This window comes from Selaginella moellendorffii, unplaced genomic scaffold (genome assembly GCF_000143415.4).
Source record: "Selaginella moellendorffii unplaced genomic scaffold, v1.0 SELMOscaffold_68, whole genome shotgun sequence".
NCBI lineage: Eukaryota > Viridiplantae > Streptophyta > Lycopodiopsida > Selaginellales > Selaginellaceae > Selaginella > Selaginella moellendorffii.
The window spans coordinates 368200-386460 of record NW_003314329.1 but is presented as its reverse complement, the minus strand read 5'-3'; the positions used below and the strand labels follow the sequence as shown (position 1 = coordinate 386460).

At 49.0% G+C, this 18261-nt stretch overlaps 5 protein-coding genes across 6 annotated transcripts; 2 read left to right on the top strand and 3 right to left on the bottom strand.

Annotated features, from left to right (window-relative positions):
* Positions 1-7338: 7338 nt before the first annotated feature.
* Positions 7339-9001, bottom strand: LOC9653344 (probable protein phosphatase 2C 11). Of its 2 annotated transcripts, none has more exons than XM_024659419.1 (11): positions 8926-9001; positions 8749-8864; positions 8552-8686; positions 8441-8490; positions 8225-8386; positions 8071-8165; positions 7947-8009; positions 7809-7888; positions 7662-7747; positions 7518-7602; positions 7339-7467 (listed from the first exon to the last, which is right to left on the bottom strand). In XM_024659419.1, exons 3-11 carry the CDS (start codon positions 8674-8676, stop codon positions 7365-7367), a joined length of 849 nt encoding a protein of 282 aa, XP_024515187.1. In that variant the 5' UTR covers positions 8677-8686; positions 8749-8864; positions 8926-9001; the 3' UTR covers positions 7339-7364. The 2 variants fall into 2 exon arrangements, with proteins under 2 accessions (XP_024515187.1, XP_002985492.1); XM_002985446.2 differs by having other exon boundaries at positions 8749-8845; positions 8926-9000.
* Positions 9002-9195: 194 nt separating this feature from the next.
* Positions 9196-11837, top strand: LOC9653062 (scarecrow-like protein 7). The gene has a single exon (XM_002985502.2). It carries the CDS (start codon positions 9776-9778, stop codon positions 11648-11650), a length of 1875 nt encoding a protein of 624 aa, XP_002985548.1. The 5' UTR covers positions 9196-9775; the 3' UTR covers positions 11651-11837.
* On the bottom strand, positions 11818-13302 carry LOC9653343 (pentatricopeptide repeat-containing protein At4g02750). Its single transcript, XM_002985445.2, has one exon. It carries the CDS (start codon positions 13300-13302, stop codon positions 11818-11820), a length of 1485 nt encoding a protein of 494 aa, XP_002985491.2.
* A 923-nt stretch (positions 13303-14225) lies between these two features.
* Positions 14226-15317, bottom strand: LOC112340626 (uncharacterized membrane protein At3g27390-like). The gene has a single exon (XM_024659434.1). It carries the CDS (start codon positions 15315-15317, stop codon positions 14226-14228), a length of 1092 nt encoding a protein of 363 aa, XP_024515202.1.
* Positions 15318-15649: 332 nt separating this feature from the next.
* LOC9653061 (probable leucine-rich repeat receptor-like protein kinase At1g68400) lies at positions 15650-18240 on the top strand. Its single transcript, XM_024659404.1, has 2 exons — positions 15650-17409; positions 17472-18240. Exons 1-2 carry the CDS (start codon positions 15921-15923, stop codon positions 18086-18088), a joined length of 2106 nt encoding a protein of 701 aa, XP_024515172.1. The 5' UTR covers positions 15650-15920; the 3' UTR covers positions 18089-18240.
* Positions 18241-18261: the final 21 nt, after the last annotated feature.

Genomic DNA, 18261 nt, shown 5'->3' with positions numbered 1-18261 from the left:
AAGTGCTCAAGACGTAACTTTGGACACCGACAGGCGTGAGCGAGCCCATGAGCTGCAAGAACTTGTAGATGTAGACCTCGAGCTGGTTCGTTGTTGCCTCGTCTTCGCCACTCCAGGCATCGCCAGCAATCTTGGAAAGATCGGCCAGTATCCTGGCAGCGCCAACTTTGATCTCCTCGACGGTCTTGACAGAGCTCAGCCGTGTAGATCGAGGACCGTCTCTGTGATGTCAGGCACAGATGTGAGGTTTTGGAGAGCACCTAGAGCTGCTTCATTTTCTTCTCGCTATGGGCTTTCGATCATCCTCAGTAGCGACACCAACACATCCTCCGTTGCGAGTGATGTTTTGCTCGAGTCTGGCAAGTGCATAGCAGCGAGTGCCTTTGCCATGACAATTCTCGATCCGATGGAGCCTGCAAAAAAAGAAAAAAAGAGCGTTTTGAATGAACATCGAATGAAATGGATTACCTTCAACAAGCCTGTTTGCCAAAGGCCACATGAGATTAGCCTCGGTCATGATCAGAACGTTGTCATCGCTGCCATTCTCCAGAATGTCTTTGACATTCGAATTAACGTCCTCGTCCTCGCAGCCGAGTAAAGTTACGAGAAACACGACCGCACCTTGTGCATGCCTGATCAGTTATGCAGTGCTGGGATTCTCAGACAAGACCTTCATCACCAGCACAGCTTCTCCCAAGTCTTCTTTTTGCCGAGTGAGGCTAAAGACCAGCAGCTCAACTATCAACACTCGCAATGGTGCAGTGCGATCAGAAAGATGATCTATAAAATGACTGAGATACTGCACCTTGCCCAAGAAGCGCTGCACATCATTCACACACTTCGGAGTAGAGAACTTTAAAACAGCCACAAGTTTGTCAAGATCAACTTGCAAACCCTCACAAGAAATATGATACCCAAGATAAGCTGTATCCTTGGACCCAAACACACACTTTGACTGCTTCAGTTTTAAACCAACGTCGCGTAGCCGATCCAACACTTTACAAACATCACAAATATGCTCCTCCCACGTCCCCTTCGAGTGGATCAAAACATCATTAATGAAGTTAGCAGTCACCACCGGCATATCACAAAGAACCTCATCCATCATCTGTTAAAAAGTTGCTGGAGCATTTTTTATACCAAATGGCATCACTAAGAACTCATACAAACCAAATAATGTACGAAAAGCAGTTTTAGGAATATCTTCTTCGGCCGTACTTGCCAGTATCCAAAACCAAGATTTAGCTTGGTGAACCAACGACTTCGCCCCAAATTACTAGCCTTCATCATTGATTCCTGAAAGAAGCAAAATCATCAATAGCTCATCGAATTTGTAACAAAAGAAAGCATAAAAAACAAAAAAATTTATGCACAATCACAAGCGACAAAAACTCAAACGTAAAAAAGTAAGAGACAGGCAGCACGATCCGCAAGCAAGGAAAGTGAAAGTTGAGAAATAACTTACCTGGTTCTCAAAAGTGTCACGAGCAAGCACCGTGAGAGCCCCCAGGGCCTCCTTGCGTACCGCCACGGCATCCCGCACGTCGTGCAGCTGCTTCACCATTGGCAACAGTGCCAACCTTGTATTTGTTGAGTGGCTCCTCCTCATACACCATGCGGATGTCCCGCATGGCCTGGACAATACACTTGGTCTCGAAGGCACCGCGCGGTACAGTGGAGCCGGGCATCGTAGTTCCTCTCCCTTCACTCGGCAATGGACTGCTTTAGCGCGAAGTTGGATTTCATCTGCGTCGTGGGGAGCTCCTCGCTTGTCACCGGGCACCAAGTGTTGCCCTCCGCAAACCATCGCTCGATCGCCTCGCGCTCGGCCCCGACGCGATCTGGACGGGGTTGCGCATCATGTCGCGGGTGATCGGGCAGATGAATGGCTGCAAGGGCAGCATTGGAGCGTCCCTGCTGCTGATGGAGAGCGACGTCATGAGCTGCTTCATCCGCTTGGCCTGTTCGTGCTCGCCCTCGATGGAATTTCGTCGGTGCGCTAAGTGTTGAGGACCCGGGACCGACCACACGTGGCGTTTGCATACTGCTCATATGGTGCTGGGCTCTCAAATTAAACCCTATTGTTATCATATGATGACAATCAATAAACAAATCCTTACTGTCATGTGAGTCGCTCTGAAAGCACAATTTTATCAAACCATGTATGCATACTGCTCATATGGTGTGTTCAACCTGTCTGGACTCTCAAATTAAACCCCATTGTTATCATATGATGGCCCATGAGTCGCTCACGTCATGTTTGAGTCGTCAAATGTTTTCTTCTCTTTTGGGACATTGGGCAGTGCTCTCCCATGCAGAAAAACTATCTCAACATTTGGGACGGCCGGAGTCCTGAAGCTTCGTGTTCCCAAGTTTGGAGTCCATCAAGACTTAGCTTTGATCATCCCCACCGTTAAACTCCATACAAAAGTTTATATTCTGGGCAACATAGGAAATGAGAAGTGCCTGGAGCTCCTGTGATGAGTGGCAAGCAGCACCGGGGGTATGTGGACAGAGATTCCGTAAAGAGGATATTTGCAATGGACGAGAACAATCTAGGCGATTCAAGTAAGAGGGTCTGGGATCCACTCCTTGTACAATTCGGCCTCCCGTGGTTTTCGAGTACGTCGGGAGTCGCTCGACACGATGGTCTTGCAGTGGTGCTTGGGCTTCTCCAAGCTCGTGGTCTACGGCCCCAAGGGTCTTGGGAAATCGTCCGATTTCCGAGCGCTAGCGTGCCTAACGTACCAAAAACTGAACACTAGTGCTGCAGAGGGTCCTCGGGGCAGGGTGGTGTTTTTGTGGGAGGAGACGCTCGTGCAGGATCTAGTTGAAGCCCTCAAGAATGCGCTCCTCTTCTCCTGTCTGGTAGACGAGGTCGAAGGTGCCGACGGATGACAACAGATTGAGAGTGCTATCAAGGCCTTCGCCTTCATCAAAGCCGGAGGTGTTTTACTTCCTGGTGGACGGCGGCGAGAAGCTAGACCCCGCAGATTTTCTTGGAAAGCCGGCGTATAACTCCGACCACCTTCCTGGAGTGCGTAGTGATTTGCGGCGGGTTTTGGCAACGGGCGAGCGGTGTGGTGTGTACAAGCGGAAAAGCCACCATTGAGCTGCCGTAGTTTACTTACGGGAATAGAGGCTTCACAGTACTTACTCCAGCTTATGGTTTTTGTACATGCAGGATGAGTACTCCATGTATGCCCAGAAGTGCATACTCGGGAAGATTCCTGCTCGTCGTTCAAGCATCTACTTTTACACTGGATTTGTCCCACTTTTCCAGGAGCTGGAGCTGGAGAAAGAGCAGCAAAGGACGTTCCGCACCTCGAGGTGTGGGAGCGGACAGGTGTAATCGGAAAAAGGCTGACGAAATAGTGCTGAAAGGAGAAGACTGCTACACCGACGAGCTTATGGCACGCCTCGATCCCACTTATGTCCTCAACGCTGAAATGGGAAAGTACTGCTCCACTTACATCAAGATGATCTACATGAGGACCGTGCGCTCCAAAGAACAGATTGCTAAGGCTCATGCCAACCTCGCGTGGATGGCATATGCACGCCGTCTGCTGGAAGACCCGGCTGTGGTTGACTGGGTTGCCTCTGTGAGGACATCCTTGCCAGCGTGCTTGTGAAGAAGGGAGTGGTCCTTGGCGGGCTTAAACTTCGAGGAGCTATTACTCTCGAAACGTTTGCTGTCATCCCTTCGAGAAGCATCAAGTCACTGCTGCAGCTGAAGCCGAATTCAGGGTTTTACTACAAGCCTTTGGACGTTTGCTTTCCAGACGTAGATGACGTGGTGATCTGGATGGACGATAAGGGCGAACTACATATTGCGGCACTACAATGTACCGTCAACATAGACGAGCATTTACATTCTGCAGATCAGTTCATGAGCTTGCAACCTTTGAAGCGCTGGTTTCCTGATGTTGAAGAGTACGTTTCACGGCCATTGACGGAGTCCGAGTCCGTTTCACAGTCGTCAACGGATGTTGAAGCAGCGTCCATAAATCTGCACTTCGCATTCGTTGGCTGCTCTTCAAGGCCAGGATTCACCAGTGGCGAGCGCGAGTCCACACTCAAGATGCTGACCAACGCTGTGCTTGTTGGAACGCCTGCTTACTTGATGCATATTCTACCTTTGGACGGGGGCCTGAATGCTGACGATTACAAGGTTTTAGTTGAGATTACTCAACGGAGGACATGGCCAAACAGGAGCAACTACACTGAAGTCAGTGACGATGTCTACCCAGAACCGAGCTCGAGAAGATGGCTAAGCGAGACTTTGGAATCAGTGATCCAAGTCGCAAGAAGTACAAGAATAAAGCATTGTTGATCTATGATGTTAAAAGCAGTGTGAATAAAATACTTGAAAATTAAAAAAAATTACGTTACTATTATGTTGTAGTGGTCCAAACACACACCATGTGCCATGGGTGTTCAATCTCATCATCCTGCCATGCTTCGACATTTGGTAGTTGGTAAACCATTGCACCATGCACTTTGTATTCCAAAAAAGGGATAAGCTGTTTGTTTAAAAAAACCATTGCACATTAGTAAAGCTAATGTACCATCATTTATATTGTGGAAGTGTGTCCTTTATAAAGCCACACACTCAAGACACATTACTTAGGGAAAAATGATAGTAACCATAGAAATGAAGTGTTTATGGTTAGGCTTATGGCTATGGTAGGTAATTTATGATGGTAATTTTGGGAGGTAGTTTAACAAAAAATTATGAAAGCATGTAAAATATATAAAAAAGAAAAATACATACGTACTTAAATTATTATAACACATATATGTGATTCACAAAATAGTATTTTAAACATTTCTTTTTATATATGGGCATGCATTGGTGTGTGTTATATATATATCACAAAGTTCAGGTTAGCACCATATATGCAATTTCTTATACTGAATAAATTTCAACTCTATATTAGATTTTTCCACGTCAATAAAGTTTTAATTTAAAACTTTTGGCCAAAAAGTTACATTTTAATTTTTTTTTAGATACTATAGGTTAATTTTGCCATTATTGAGGTTATTTCTTTGGTAAGAGTAATGAAAAGTGCTTTGTATAAGAAACTTAAATATAATAAACTATTGCAATATTAAACCTTTAGTGTTTATTACTCAAAGAAATATTTGCTTCTGCACTCCAATTTATCAAAATTGCCACAACATAAAAATGAGAAAAAAAACCTTTACTAAAATTTTAGTGATATCATATTGTTTTGGATGATATAGCATTAGTATTACATGGCAGTCGAAGGTGTCATGCCCTATATATATAATATATATACCTCATGAAGAAAATATTATATATACAAATTATATATATATATATATATATATATATATATATATATATATATATATATATATATATATATATATATATATATATATATATATATATATATATATATAATGCTCCTATGAACAATTATATATAATATTTATATATTATGGAAATCTTCAGCACTTAAGTCTTTGAATATGTGATTATATGTAAAAGCATTATATATTTACACATATATGGATTTTTATATTTCTTTTGTTTTGAGTTGTATACAAGAATGACAAACTTCAATATCTATAAACTTCGTGAGCAAATAGATTTTGTTGTAACTACAGTAAAACATTACCTCCATTGATTTCTTTTCTTTTTAATATATGTTGAAGTTTTAGAATTGCAATGGTTTATTTTTCTTGTTGTGTAAAACACTTTCATTACTCTCACCAAAGAGGAAACCTCAATAATAGCAAAATTAACTTATAACATCTAAAAAGTAATTAAAATATAACTCTTGTACTTAAAGATATTATGTGTAGAAACTTTAAATCTAAACTCTACTAAAAATTTAATATGAAATTAAAATTTACATAATGAAAAAAAATTACATTTATGGTTTTGATTTAGACTTTTCAATGTATATATAGTAGGCACAATGCATGCCCATACATAAAAAAGTTATGTTCAAAATATTATTTTATATGTTTATTACAGCAATTTATGGATATATGTGTTTTTTTCATATATTTTTATATGATTTTATAATTCTTTGCCAAACCACCCACACCAGGTACACATCCCTTATTAGAAAGTTTACCTTGTCCCAAAATTGTCATCACAAATTAATTGCTATAGTTTGAGGCCATTTATTTGATCACCTTTGAAATAAAATATATTAGAAAATGTATTAAATTGAAGATTTAATACATTGGTTGAAGAAAAATATACTAGAGTGCCCATATATGTCAGATTCAAATATAACTCGCAATGGTATTGTTGCCGTTGATTCTCATCACCTTCCTTCACAATTATCTTTGTTAGAAAAATAATATCAACATTATTCAAGGTAAATATAAACATTTTATATGTTCCTGTTTTAATGGTTTTATTAAATATAATCTTTATATCTTTGTAGAATAGGCGTTCCAACAAGCAGAGCGTTCCTCAGCATCTTGAGTGTGGACTTGTGCTCAGCACTGGTGAATCCAGGCCGTTAAGAGCAGCCAACGAATCTGAAGTGCAGATTTGTGGACACTGCTTCGACATCCGTTGACGATTGAGTTGACGACTGCGAAACGAAGTCAGTCGATGGCTGTGGAGCGTACTCTTCAACATCGCTTCAGAGATTGCAAGCTCATGAACTGATCTGAATATTGTAGATGGGCGAGGTCGCCCATCTACATCTGGAAAGCAAAGGTCTAAAGGCTTGTAGTAAAACCTGAATTCGGCTTCAGCTGCAGCAGTGGCTTGATGCTTCTCGAAGCAAAGGTTTCGAGAGTAATAGCTCCTCGAATTTTAAGCCCGCCAAGGACCACTCCCTTATTTGCAATAGGATGTCCTCACAGAGGTGGCTCAGGCACGATCAGTCGACCACAGCCGGCATTGAGAACGTAAGTGGGGTCAAGGCCTGCCATGAGCTTGTCGTTGTAGCAGCCTTCTCCTTTCAGCACTATTTCGCCAGCCTTTTCCCGAACTGCCTTATCTCGCAGTGTCCAGAAAACGTTTTAATCATGGAGTAACTTGTACCAAAACCATAAGCAGGAGTAAGTAGAAGAGTACACAACTTACGCCTGTGAATTAAGTAAAATACGGTACTGGAGCGCTTCGGCAGCTTCTGTAGCGCAATGCTGGCTTTGCGCTTGTACACCACCGCCCGTTGCCAGAAAGGTGGTCGGAGTGGCAAACCAGTGGCAAACCAAGAAAATTTGCGCAGCTTGCGGCCGTGCCAAATGTTGAGATAGTTTTTCTGCATGGGAGGGCGCTGCTCAATGTCCTTGTCAAAAGAGGTGACGTTGTATTAGAATGTGCCGTTGCATGTCGTGAGTTCAGGAATCACTATGTTTTGTATTTAAGGGAAGATTACAATCACTGCAATGTCGTCGGTTGATCCACGCTCTTGCGAAATCTTTACTAGTTTCTTAGCGACATCCCCAGGAGAGGTATCATTTTCCCTGTTGAATAACTAGGATCAAAAGTGAGAAGAAAAGAGAGCTGGGCTTACTGGGCAGACAAGCAAATGTCGACAGCGTCTTGAATCGCCATTGTTTCCCACAAGCCATCGGTTCCCACAATGACTACCTTGTCATCTGCGTTTTGAAACACAAAGCAATATGAGAAGTTTACAAATAGTTCTAGTATGTTCTACCGGGAGAGATTTCTTGAATTGTGACATCTGGTTCAGCAGTCAAGCCAAAGCCACCTCCAGCACCATCAGGCTTCCCATCAGACCAGCTGTTTAATCAGAGACCAAAGCCGTGAAAGAATAAAAAAAAACTCAAGGTGTCTCACTCACTCCTTTAAAAAAGCATCGCCAAATGCACGAGAAAGCGAGAGCAAGCCACCAATTCTCCATGTCCCTCCCACGTTTACAACCTGTACGTCAGTAAAGAAAATGTTTCTGGGATCTGAGGAAAGAAAATTTAGTGCCAACCAGAGGCTTTTTTGGCGTTGGATTCTTGGCCTCGATTCGTTTTCTCTCCGATTCCACTTCTGGCTGCACGAGAGCAACGATCAGCATGCAAGCAAAACATTAGTCTCGCAGTAATGAACAAAACCTTGTGATCGACTGTAAGCTGGAGAGCTTTACCGCCTTTTGAGATCACAACTCGAGCATCTCCAACATTTGCAGCAACCAAGACCCGCGTGCCATCTGACCACCGAAACTCAAAACCTTTGGAGATGATATCCAAGTGATAAAACTTCTCAAACCTTTGGGAGGCATCAACACTGCTGTAGCAGCGGTGGCTCCACAGCGCGATCCACCAACGCCTCGCTCTTGCAGTGCTCCGAAAAGTCCTTTTGGTTGAGCTAGCGTCATCTCGTCAACTTCTAAGTAGGCGCTTTTGGTGGCCTTTGCGAAGTTTCCACCTCCTAAAAGACAGTGGCATACAGCTTCGCTTTAAACTTTAGCTTATACAAGTGTACCTTGAGAGAGCTTTTTCTTGTACTCGGGCCATAGTCTCGTCTTTAGCAACCTGTGTGGAGCCACAGAAAAATATTAGATTCCAACGAGAGAATCCATCGAGCTTTGCTTACTCTGCCACTGCAATTCCTCCATGCCCGTCAAAAACACCAAAAAAAGAAGGCTGTGATCCCGTAGAATCGATTGAAACGCTGACAGTATCTTCCATATTGGCTCGCCCTGTGCCTTGCACAGCCATGGCGCCATAGCTAGAAATTCATGCTTGGGTCATGAACGATCACACACAGGAAGAAAAAGAAGAAGACGCTACCTTTTCTTGTCCAAAGCAAGCGCGCAATTCACCACAAAACCCCTCCTCGACGATCCAATCCTTCGCTTGGAAGTGGCAAAACCCTTGCATTCCAATGCTGCACAAACCACGACGCACTGCATCCATGACTGTTACGAATCACGATCCAGCGCCAAAATTTCTAGACCTGTGACTTACCTGGCCATGGCTGCCCCAAACCTGAACTAGCGCACAGCGACGCCATCGCTATATGCCCTCCACGTCCAAGGGCTTTTTGGTACATTCGTTTTAAATCCAGATTTCCCTCGCAAATTCCCATTACCAATAACCTTTTCCATTAGCACTAATCCAACTTTCGTTTTAGCCGTTTTGTAACAGTAAATAGAGAGCCGTTATATTGACAGCGTACGAAAATGTGACCGTTGGGCCACCCTTGTACGGATTCACGTGGTCGGTGGTGGCCTCGATTGATTTTTCCTCCTAAAAAACTTTATTTTTTACACTCGGACCATACCAGCCAAGACAAGCTAAGCCACCATAGCCAATTTCTTACAAGTAAAATCCTCTAAAGCTAAGCGCAATGGGACCCCCCTCAAGGTGGGCGAGAGCTTTACGCTACTAGACGCGACTTTAAGAAATAGGAGGTGATCGCTTTGCTTTACTTCACTGGTCGCTTTCCTTTGAATTGCGACATGGAAAATGAATGAATCTCGCAATCAGTCTTGTTCACGACACAAGTTTGATCCAATCCATCCATTCCAAGGTACCTCCACTGCATAATCTCCATAGTTTAGATTAGCGAAAGAGAGAGAGAGAGAGAGAGAGAGCTCTAAACAACACATTTATGGATCTTCCGGACAAGCTTATGAGCGCTGGGACACACTACCAGTAGGCTATACCAGAAAGAAGAAAAGAAGAAAAGGAAAAAGAGAGGCTTACAGAGTGTGTACTTGAGCTTACCCTGTAGGAGTAGCTCGTCGTTGGCGATCTCTCATGTTGGATCGATCGCTTGGCTCGATCCGGTCAGCCTCTGGAAGTAGAACAATCCATGGATACTGCTACGGCACTCTTGAGCCCGACTTCGTCCGCAGATGGCGTCTCCTCGGCTTCCCTCATGATGATCGCCCAGCAGTTCTTCCAGCACCAGTCCATCCAGCACCACCAGGAGAGTGATGATCTGCTGCTGCTGCCATCGCTACCGCTCCACCAGCAACAGCAGCCCAGCATGAATCTCATGAGCTGCTGGAACATGATCAATCAGCAGCAGCAGCAAGGATGCGAGCAAACACCAATTCAGCTCACCCAGTGTGGCAGCGTCGTGGAAGAGGATGTCACGGCCTACTTGGATGGATTCACGCCCCCTGCGACGCCACCACACCAGGAAGATCATCAGAAGAATCACCCAAAGCCGCAGCAGCAAGAGCAACAGCCAGACGATTGGATGGAGTACCTGATGATGAGCAGTTGCATCAGCGATGGAGCGGCAGCTGTAGCCGAGCACCACCCCTCGGAATCCTCGCACAGCTCCGAGCTCTTCAGCCCGGACGACATCTGGAGGGAGCACTTCGGCCTAAATCTCATGTCGAGTAGCTGCTGCTCCAGCGATCAACAGCAGTGGGATATCAGCAGCTTTACCACCGGCCCCGCCACCACGACCACGACCACCACCACCGGAGGAGACGAACACCTCGCCGCGAATCCACAACACGTAAGTACTACCACTGTCAATCTTCGTAGCCAGCACCACCAGGAGCAGCAGCAAGATCGAGGAGGAGCCTTGGAGCAGCTCGTCCAGCTGCTGGTGTCGTGCCTGGACGACATGGAGAGCGGCCAAGCATCCTCGGCGATGGACAAGCTCGCCACTCTCAAGGCCATGGCGAGCTCATCCGGGAACGCTGTGGAGAAGTGTGCGTGGTACTTCTCCTCTGGACTGGAAGCTCGGCTCCACAGAAGAGGTGGCAATGATCACAGCGATGGCGACGACGACGAAGAAGAAGAATCGCCCTCCTCCTCGCCCAACAAGGCCGAAGCCATAGCCATGGCGTACAAGACCCTGACCGATGCCTGCCCCTATCTCAAGTTCGCGCATCTCACCGCCAACCAGGCGCTGCTCGAGGCCACCGATGGAGCTCCCAAGATCCACATTGTCGACTACGGCACCATGCAAGGCGTCCAGTGGGCGGCATTCCTCCAGGCATTCGCGACATGGCCGGCCAAGAACCCTAGCCCCCGGTCGCTGCGAATCACCGGGATTCCCAGCCCCCACCTCGGATCCAACCCCGCCCCGGCGATGCTCGCCACGCAGCGCCGCCTCACCGATTTCGCCAAGCTCCTGGGCGTGGATTTCCAGTTCTGCCCCATCCTGGAGCCCATCCGCGACTTCCAGCCCTCGCAATCCCTGCGCACCGATCCCGACGAGGTCGTGGCCGTGAACTTCGTGCTCCAGCTCGCGCAGCTCCCCGCCCCGGCGCTCAAGCGCGCCTTCTCCCTCGTCCAGCGATTAAACCCTAGGATCGTCACGGTGGCCGAGTACGAGGCCAACAACGGCGCTAGCCTGCGCGATCAGCTGGCCAGCAACGCGCGATTCTACTCCTCGGTCTTCGAATCGCTGGACGTGGCGCTGCCGGGCGATGATGCACAGCGCATCACCGCCGAGAGGCTCTTCTTCGGCAGAGAGATCACCAAGAGCCTGGTGGAGGGAACGAATTGCGAGTGCCCGGAGAAGCAGCGCGAGTGGCAGCGATGCATCGATGGCGCGGGGCTGTGGAGCGCGGCGCTGAGCCACTACACGGTGAGCCAGGCGCGATTGCTCCTCTGGCTCTACAACAAGAGTGAGAATTTCACGCTGCTCCAAGGGCCTGGGAGCTTGTCTCTCGGCTGGCTTGGCACCTCCATCGTCACCGTCTCGGCATGGCACTGCTAGCTAGGCAATTCTTCCTTCTTCTTCCATCTCCTTCCATCTCCTTCCATCACTCCATCGCCATGCCAAGGACGTGTATATGCACTCTTTACTTACACCTCTCCAATTCCTTCTTCCACTGGGCATCTGGGAAAGGATTTTTACAATGTATTCGATCGACTGACAATGGATCACGAACTAATTAGAATCATAGACGTCCATAGCTTGGCTTCTGGGAGGATATGATCTTCGGTGTGGCTGCTACAAGCTCCTAGCAAAGCCAGCCTCGCAACTTCGCCGGGCTCGAATGGCATGGATTGCAAGAGCTCCTCGGCAGCTCCAAGCCATCCAGAGCGACCGATCAAATCTACGACGCAGACAAAGTGATCTTCACTTGGCTGGAGGTGGAAATCCGATTTCATGGAGAGGAAGTATGTGTAGCCCTCGCTCCACAGCCCTGCGTGACTGCACATTGACAGGAGAATGGAGAAAGTTGAGGTTGTGGGATGTAGACCTTGAAAAACCATGTCCCAGAACACAGAGGTGGCTTTTGCAAAGTGCCCATTTGCGGCAAATGCTGCTAACATAGCATTCCACAACACTGCGTTTGCATCTTGGGTGGTCTCAAACACGTTTTGGGCGTCTCGGATGGCGCCACATCTTCCGTACATGTTGATCAACGCGCTTGACACCATTGTTCTTGAATGCTTCTTTGTTTGGAGTCGAAGATTCAAGTGTCTGACATTGAAGCAGGAGTGAATGAGCTTTCCTTGGGAAAGATCCGTGAGACTCGCACAGGACCCCAAAAGAATTGCAAGTGTTTCCATCTCCTCACGAATACCCTGAAGCTGCATCGAGTGGAAGGCTCCAAGAGCAAGCCTGTCTTGCCCAGATTTGGCATATGCTGTAATCAACGCATTCCACGATGCAATGCTCCACATTGGCATTCTACCAAACATTTTTCTCGCTGAAATGAAACAAGAGTCTCTTGTGTCACCTGTAAGCAATGCGTTCCAAGAAATAATGTCTCTGTGAGGCATTCTTTTAAACAAAGCAGCAGATTTCTCCAAGTTTCCACTCTGCATGTTTGTGACAATCATTGCATTCCAGCAAAGTATCGTGTGCTCTGGCATCATGGCAAAGAGTTTCTCCGCTTTTCTCAGCTCTCCGTTTGTGACAAAGGCTTGAATGATGCAGTTCCATGCGGTTTCGTCTCTGTGAGGTATGTCCACAAAGGTTCTCCATGCATGCAGCAGTTGCCCTTCCTTGGCATATGCAGTTACGACGATATTGCAGGTTCTTACATTCCAGGACGGCATCAACGCAAACACAGTGCGATATCCAAACGCCTGAACTGCTATGTTCCAGGTGATGATATTTTTCAAAAGCGTCATAGAGAAGAAAGCCCATGCACGATGCAAATCCCCACACCGGATAAACGCCTGAAGCATCGCATTGCAAGATACAACATCGGGTGCAGGCGTAGCGTCAAAAACCATGCTCGCCTTCGACAGTTGCCCAGCTTGGGCATATGTCGTAATCATGATATTCCACGTTGAGGTGCTCCTCATGGGCATGATCTCAAAGAGCGCCTCGGCATCGGGAGCTAAGCCGCAGCAGGCCAGCGCTCTGATCCTCGTATTCCAAGACGCGATGTCCGCAAGCCGGATGCCCATGCTCAGAGTTTTTAACCTCACTTGGTTGCCTGCGTTCTTATCCAGTCCCTTTGTCACCTTGTGATGTTGGGTGTTTCGTCCAGAGCTCAAAGCAAAGCGCCTCTCTTGCCTTCATGCTGGAACGAAGTTGCGATCTGGCATGCATAGCAAGCAACCAGCAGGAGGCCTGATCCACAGAATGCGGGAACTAATTCTCATGAATTCGTCCTCACAGGCCATTGGCAGCAGCGGCAAAGGTGCGAGCGCTAGAGATGGTGGAGGAGGCTATGTCAAGCTCGTCAAGCCAGGAGGTAAAGTGGTGCAAGTCCGTGGCCCCGTGAGGGCAGGAGATGTGATGCAAAGCACACAGCACTACTATGTAACACGACCCGATGTGTTTCGTGTTTCACCTGTGAGCGCAGCGCTTCTCACACCGGATGTGATTCTCATGCCGGGCCACATGTTCTATCTCCTCACTTTCCACACGGTGGCGAGCCTGTTAAGAAAGGAAGGTTTGCAAGCACAGGCTGATCAAGGGAAGAAATCTGTTGTGCTTCCAAAGGATTCAGGAGAGATCAAAGAGCATCGAGTGCATAACAAAGAGAACTTGGAGAACAACGTCAAGATCAACTCTTTGGAGCAGCTGATTTCCAAGAATGATCCAGGAGATTCAAGCAGTCCTAGCACGGATGCATTGGACGGTTGCTGCAGAGAAAACTCCATACCTTGGTCTCCACCTTCAGGAAAGTATGTGAGGAGGCCATTGAGGACATCATACTTCAGAAGGAGGCAGTCTTTCAGACCCATGCCACCACTCCCTGAGAATGCGACCACATCATCTTCTTCCCCCTCGTTACAAAGTGGAGACTAAAACCATGCATAAGCTCAAGAGTTTTCTTGTGTACAGAATTCATTCCAGTTTTCAAAAGTTTTGCCTCTGAGTGTCAATCGAAACTTATCATGTCCTCCATTACCACTGATCGATCTGGATGATCCAATGCAGTGCTAGCAGCAGTAGAATCCATGGCTGCCTCATACTGCTTCCGAAACTCTGGGTTCCTGGACAAGAACGCGGAGATTCCTCGGATCCTACGTCCAAAGGCCTGCAGCATCGCGCCACGGATTGGATCTAGCTCGCGAAAACCGCCCTGCCGACGCAGCACCATGTCATAGAGGTACTGCTCCTCCGTGGCATCCAGCTCAGCCTCTAAGATCTGACGTTGCAGGGTCTCCAGCGAATCGTAGTAATGGTCATGTCCGCGTTCCTCTTGTTTCGTTGACGTCAACAAGTACGAAAGAATAGTCAACGCTGCCGACTCCACGGTCAACTTGTCGGTGGAGGCCAGCAGGCCCTGCTCGATCAGGCGCGGGCCATAGCCGGAGCTCATGAACTCGAAGAGCTCGCCGAGATCCATCTCGCGAATCACGTGGAATGAAACGCCCAGGCCTCGCTTTTGCTGCTCGCGCTCGTGTACTAGATCATCAGCTGGTTCTTGATCGCGGCGGTGACGATGGCGGTGATTCTTCCTATACGCCGGCTTTGGGAGACAAGTCCCTTGCCTGAGATGGATCATGTCGTTGCTGAGCTCGTCATACTCGGCGATGGCCGCGATGACGTGCTTGAGGCCACAGCGGATGGATTTCTCCCGGTAAGCCACCACCGCGCCGTTGAAGCCCTTTGCGAGGCTGTAGAGCAGCGCGGATCCTAGAGACGCGGCCACTCTCGCGGGCCAGAGCGCGAGCATGGCGCCCGTGACTGGCAAGCAAATCGGCCTCGAGCAAACGCCATCTTCCACGCACTCTTCCATGTTGATCACCTCTTGCTTCCATCCCTTCCACAGGAAAACTGGAGCCTTGGCCACGGCTATGCCGCAAACCGCTGGAACATCCACGACTAGGCCCACGACTGCCACGCCCGCGCATCCAACCAGACGAGCAGTGTTGCTCGCGGCTCTCTTGGCCTTGATCTTGATCACAACCCTCTTCTTCGACTTACCTGGAGTAGAAGATCTTGTCTCTTCCATGGTCTCTTCCATTGTCTCTTCTGTCGCTCGCGCTTCTTGGGCGATTATAAACCGCGGCGGCCGGCAATCCACCAGCTGTGGCTGCCGTGCCCAGACTCGAAAAAGATGACATCCATCGCTTGAGCCAACTATAAGAGTCCTCTTTGACGCGTATTTCCACTCAGTGGGGCAAACCTTTTTCTATTTGTATATTCTTCCTCGATCTAAGAATCTCTTGGCCATGTTTTTCTCATTGTAAAGATGATTGCGTCTTTGACTCCATATTTATAATCAAGAGGAAGTTGCTAGATACACACTGTTTGTGTACCGGGCTTTTGTTTCTTTGTGTAGGGGCCTGGGTGACAGTCCCCCCCACTCACGAGAGCCAGGTTGCAACGGTCAGTTGAGATTAAGTGCTAGTGACATGTTTGGCAGGCTTGCGGGCAGAGAGTTGGGTGATTCCCTGCTTGATCCCGTGATTTGGGGGCTGGATGATCATCCAAACCTTATGGAAAATCTCACAACCAAAGCTAAAACACGCAAAACAAGCAAGCATTGGAGCGCCAGAGCGCGATATAGCATAGGCTAGGTGCCATGATGAGCGTAGAGCTCTCTTGAAAGAAAAGAGAGCGAGAGATGAAGCCGCTGGTGGTGGTGGTGGTGGTGGTGGTGGTGGCGCTAGCGGCGGCGGTGGCGGTGGCGCTAGAGGTAGGAGGTGATCTGGGCGCTCAGCAGGAGGTGGAAGCGCTACTGGCATTCAAGCAATCCGCGGATTGGAATGGTGGAAGGCTAAGGAGCTGGGGGAGAGGAAGCAACCTGTGCACGCAATGGGTGGGCGTGTCGTGCGTCAAGGGCCGCGTTTCCAAGCTCGTCCTGGAGGATTACGATCTGGTGGGGGGCATCGACTCGCTGCTGCGCTTGCGCTCCCTCCGGCTGCTCAGCCTCAAGAACAACGCGCTCAATGGGAGCATTCCTCCCGACCTGACCAACTGGAGGAATGTCAAGTTCGTGTTCTTGGGCGGCAACCATCTCTCCGGATCCATCCCAAGATCCATCTCCCAGCTCGCTCACCTGTGGCGGCTCGATCTCTCCAACAACAGGCTCTCGGGTCCAGTCCCCAGCTCCATGGACGCGCTCACGAATCTCCTCACGCTGCGTCTCGAGGGGAACGAGCTCTCGTCCGCGCTCCCGCCGCTCGCCCATCTCACCATGCTCAACGATTTCAACGTCTCGGCCAACCAGCTGCGAGGTACCATCCCCAAAACTCTCGAGCGTTTCAATGCTTCCACCTTCGCTGGCAATGCGGGGCTGTGTGGCTCGCCTCTCCCGCGCTGTGCTAGCATTCTAGAGCCACCATCGCCAGCACCCTCTCCGGACCATACCATCGATCCACCACCACCATTTCGCGCCTACGTTCCATCCTCTCTGGCCATGCCTTCGCATTCCAACGACACGAGCAGTACTCCAGCGTCCACCACGAGACATTCACGCAAGAAGCAGCAGCAGCTAAGCACCGGAGCCATCATCGCCATCGTAGTGGGCGATGCCGTCGTGCTGGTGCTCATGACTTCGATGTTCCTCGTCTACTACTGGCGAAGGAGTGGGCGACGTGGTCGTAAGTTCGAGGACAGGAGCAGCAGCAGCGCGTCCGGATTTGGATCGCAGCTGGATCAGCAGAGCAAGCACGGCACGTACGCGTCCAAGCCAAGAACAGTCCCCGCGGCCGCCAGTGCCGTGGAATTCGACACCGATCACCCCGTGTCCGTGTCCTCCATGATCAGCAACAACACCAACAACAAGCTCGTCTTCGTGGGTGGCGGTGGTAGCGGACAAGCTCCCAGCTTCGATCTGGAGCATCTCTTACGAGCCTCGGCGGAGATGCTCGGCAAGGGGAGCCTGGGCTCGGCATACAAGGCCATGCTCGTCGATGGCTACGTCGTGGCGGTGAAGCGGCTCAAGGACGTGACTTCCACCAGCCGGAAGGATTTCGAGCAGCACATCGAGTTGATTGGGAGGATGCGAAGCCCGCATCTGGTCCAGCTCCAAGCGTACTACTACGCCAAGGATGAGAAGCTCCTCGTCTACGACTACATGCCCAATGGCAGCCTCCATAGCTTGCTCCATGGTTGGTTTTCCATTCCATCTCTTCGATCGACGTCTAAGCTTGTGTGATGTCTCTTTCTGTAGGCAACCGAGGACCAGGACGTGTACCCGTGGATTGGACCACCCGGATCAACATCGCGCTTGGAGCTGCGAGAGGTCTGGCGTACATCCACCAGGAGAGCGGTTCTCACAAGATACCGCACGGGAACATCAAGTCGAGCAACGTGTTCTTGGATAGAAACGGGGTGGCGCGCATCGGGGACTTTGGCCTGGCGCTGCTCATGAACTCGGCGGCTTGCTCCAGGCTGGTGGGATACCGGGCTCCGGAGCACTGGGAGACGAGGAGGATCTCGCAGAAGGGCGACGTCTACAGCTTCGGCGTGCTGCTGCTGGAGATCCTGACGGGGAAAGCTCCGGTGCAGCGCGACGGCGTGCATGATCTCCCGCGCTGGGTGCAGTCGGTGGTGCGGGAGGAATGGACAGCCGAGGTGTTCGATCTGGAGCTCATGAGGTATAGAGACATCGAGGAGGAGATGGTGGGGCTGCTGCAGACTGCCATGGCCTGCGTCGCTCACTCGCCGGATGCGCGGCCCAAGATGAGCCAAGTTGTCCGGATGATCGAGGAGATACGCGGCAACGCATCCCCGGAGTCGTTTGATTCTCAGTCGCAGCTCTCCTCGTCTCAATCGGAAGGAGCATGATCTCATCGACGAGCAAGAACTTGTGTAACTCTATCTATGCAAAGCGTAGAGCAAAGACAAGTTACAGATAAAACACAGAGTTGGCATGTTTGTGAGTGTGTTCTTCCGTTCGATATAATCCTCGTCTCTCAATCGGAAGGAACATGATCTAAGAACTTGTGTAACTCAAGAAT

Excerpts from the sequence above, each read along its gene's own strand:
- LOC9653344 (XM_002985446.2), bottom strand. The coding sequence starts at position 8,971 with ATGGCGTCGCTGTGCGCTAGTTCAGGTTTGGGGCAGCCATGGCCAG. Across the intron at positions 7,748-7,808 it reads GGCGATGCTTTTTTAAAGGA|CTGGTCTGATGGGAAGCCTG; the intron begins GTGAGTGAGACA and ends CTGATTAAACAG. Across the intron at positions 7,468-7,517 it reads GACATTTGCTTGTCTGCCCA|GGAAAATGATACCTCTCCTG; the intron begins GTAAGCCCAGCT and ends GTTATTCAACAG.
- LOC9653062 (XM_002985502.2), top strand. The coding sequence starts at position 9,776 with ATGGATACTGCTACGGCACTCTTGAGCCCGACTTCGTCCGCAGATGGC.
- LOC9653343 (XM_002985445.2), bottom strand. The coding sequence starts at position 13,302 with ATGGGCATCCGGCTTGCGGACATCGCGTCTTGGAATACGAGGATCAGA.
- LOC112340626 (XM_024659434.1), bottom strand. The coding sequence starts at position 15,317 with ATGGAAGAGACCATGGAAGAGACAAGATCTTCTACTCCAGGTAAGTCG.
- LOC9653061 (XM_024659404.1), top strand. The coding sequence starts at position 15,921 with ATGAAGCCGCTGGTGGTGGTGGTGGTGGTGGTGGTGGTGGCGCTAGCG. Across the intron at positions 17,410-17,471 it reads CCTCCATAGCTTGCTCCATG|GCAACCGAGGACCAGGACGT; the intron begins GTTGGTTTTCCA and ends CTCTTTCTGTAG.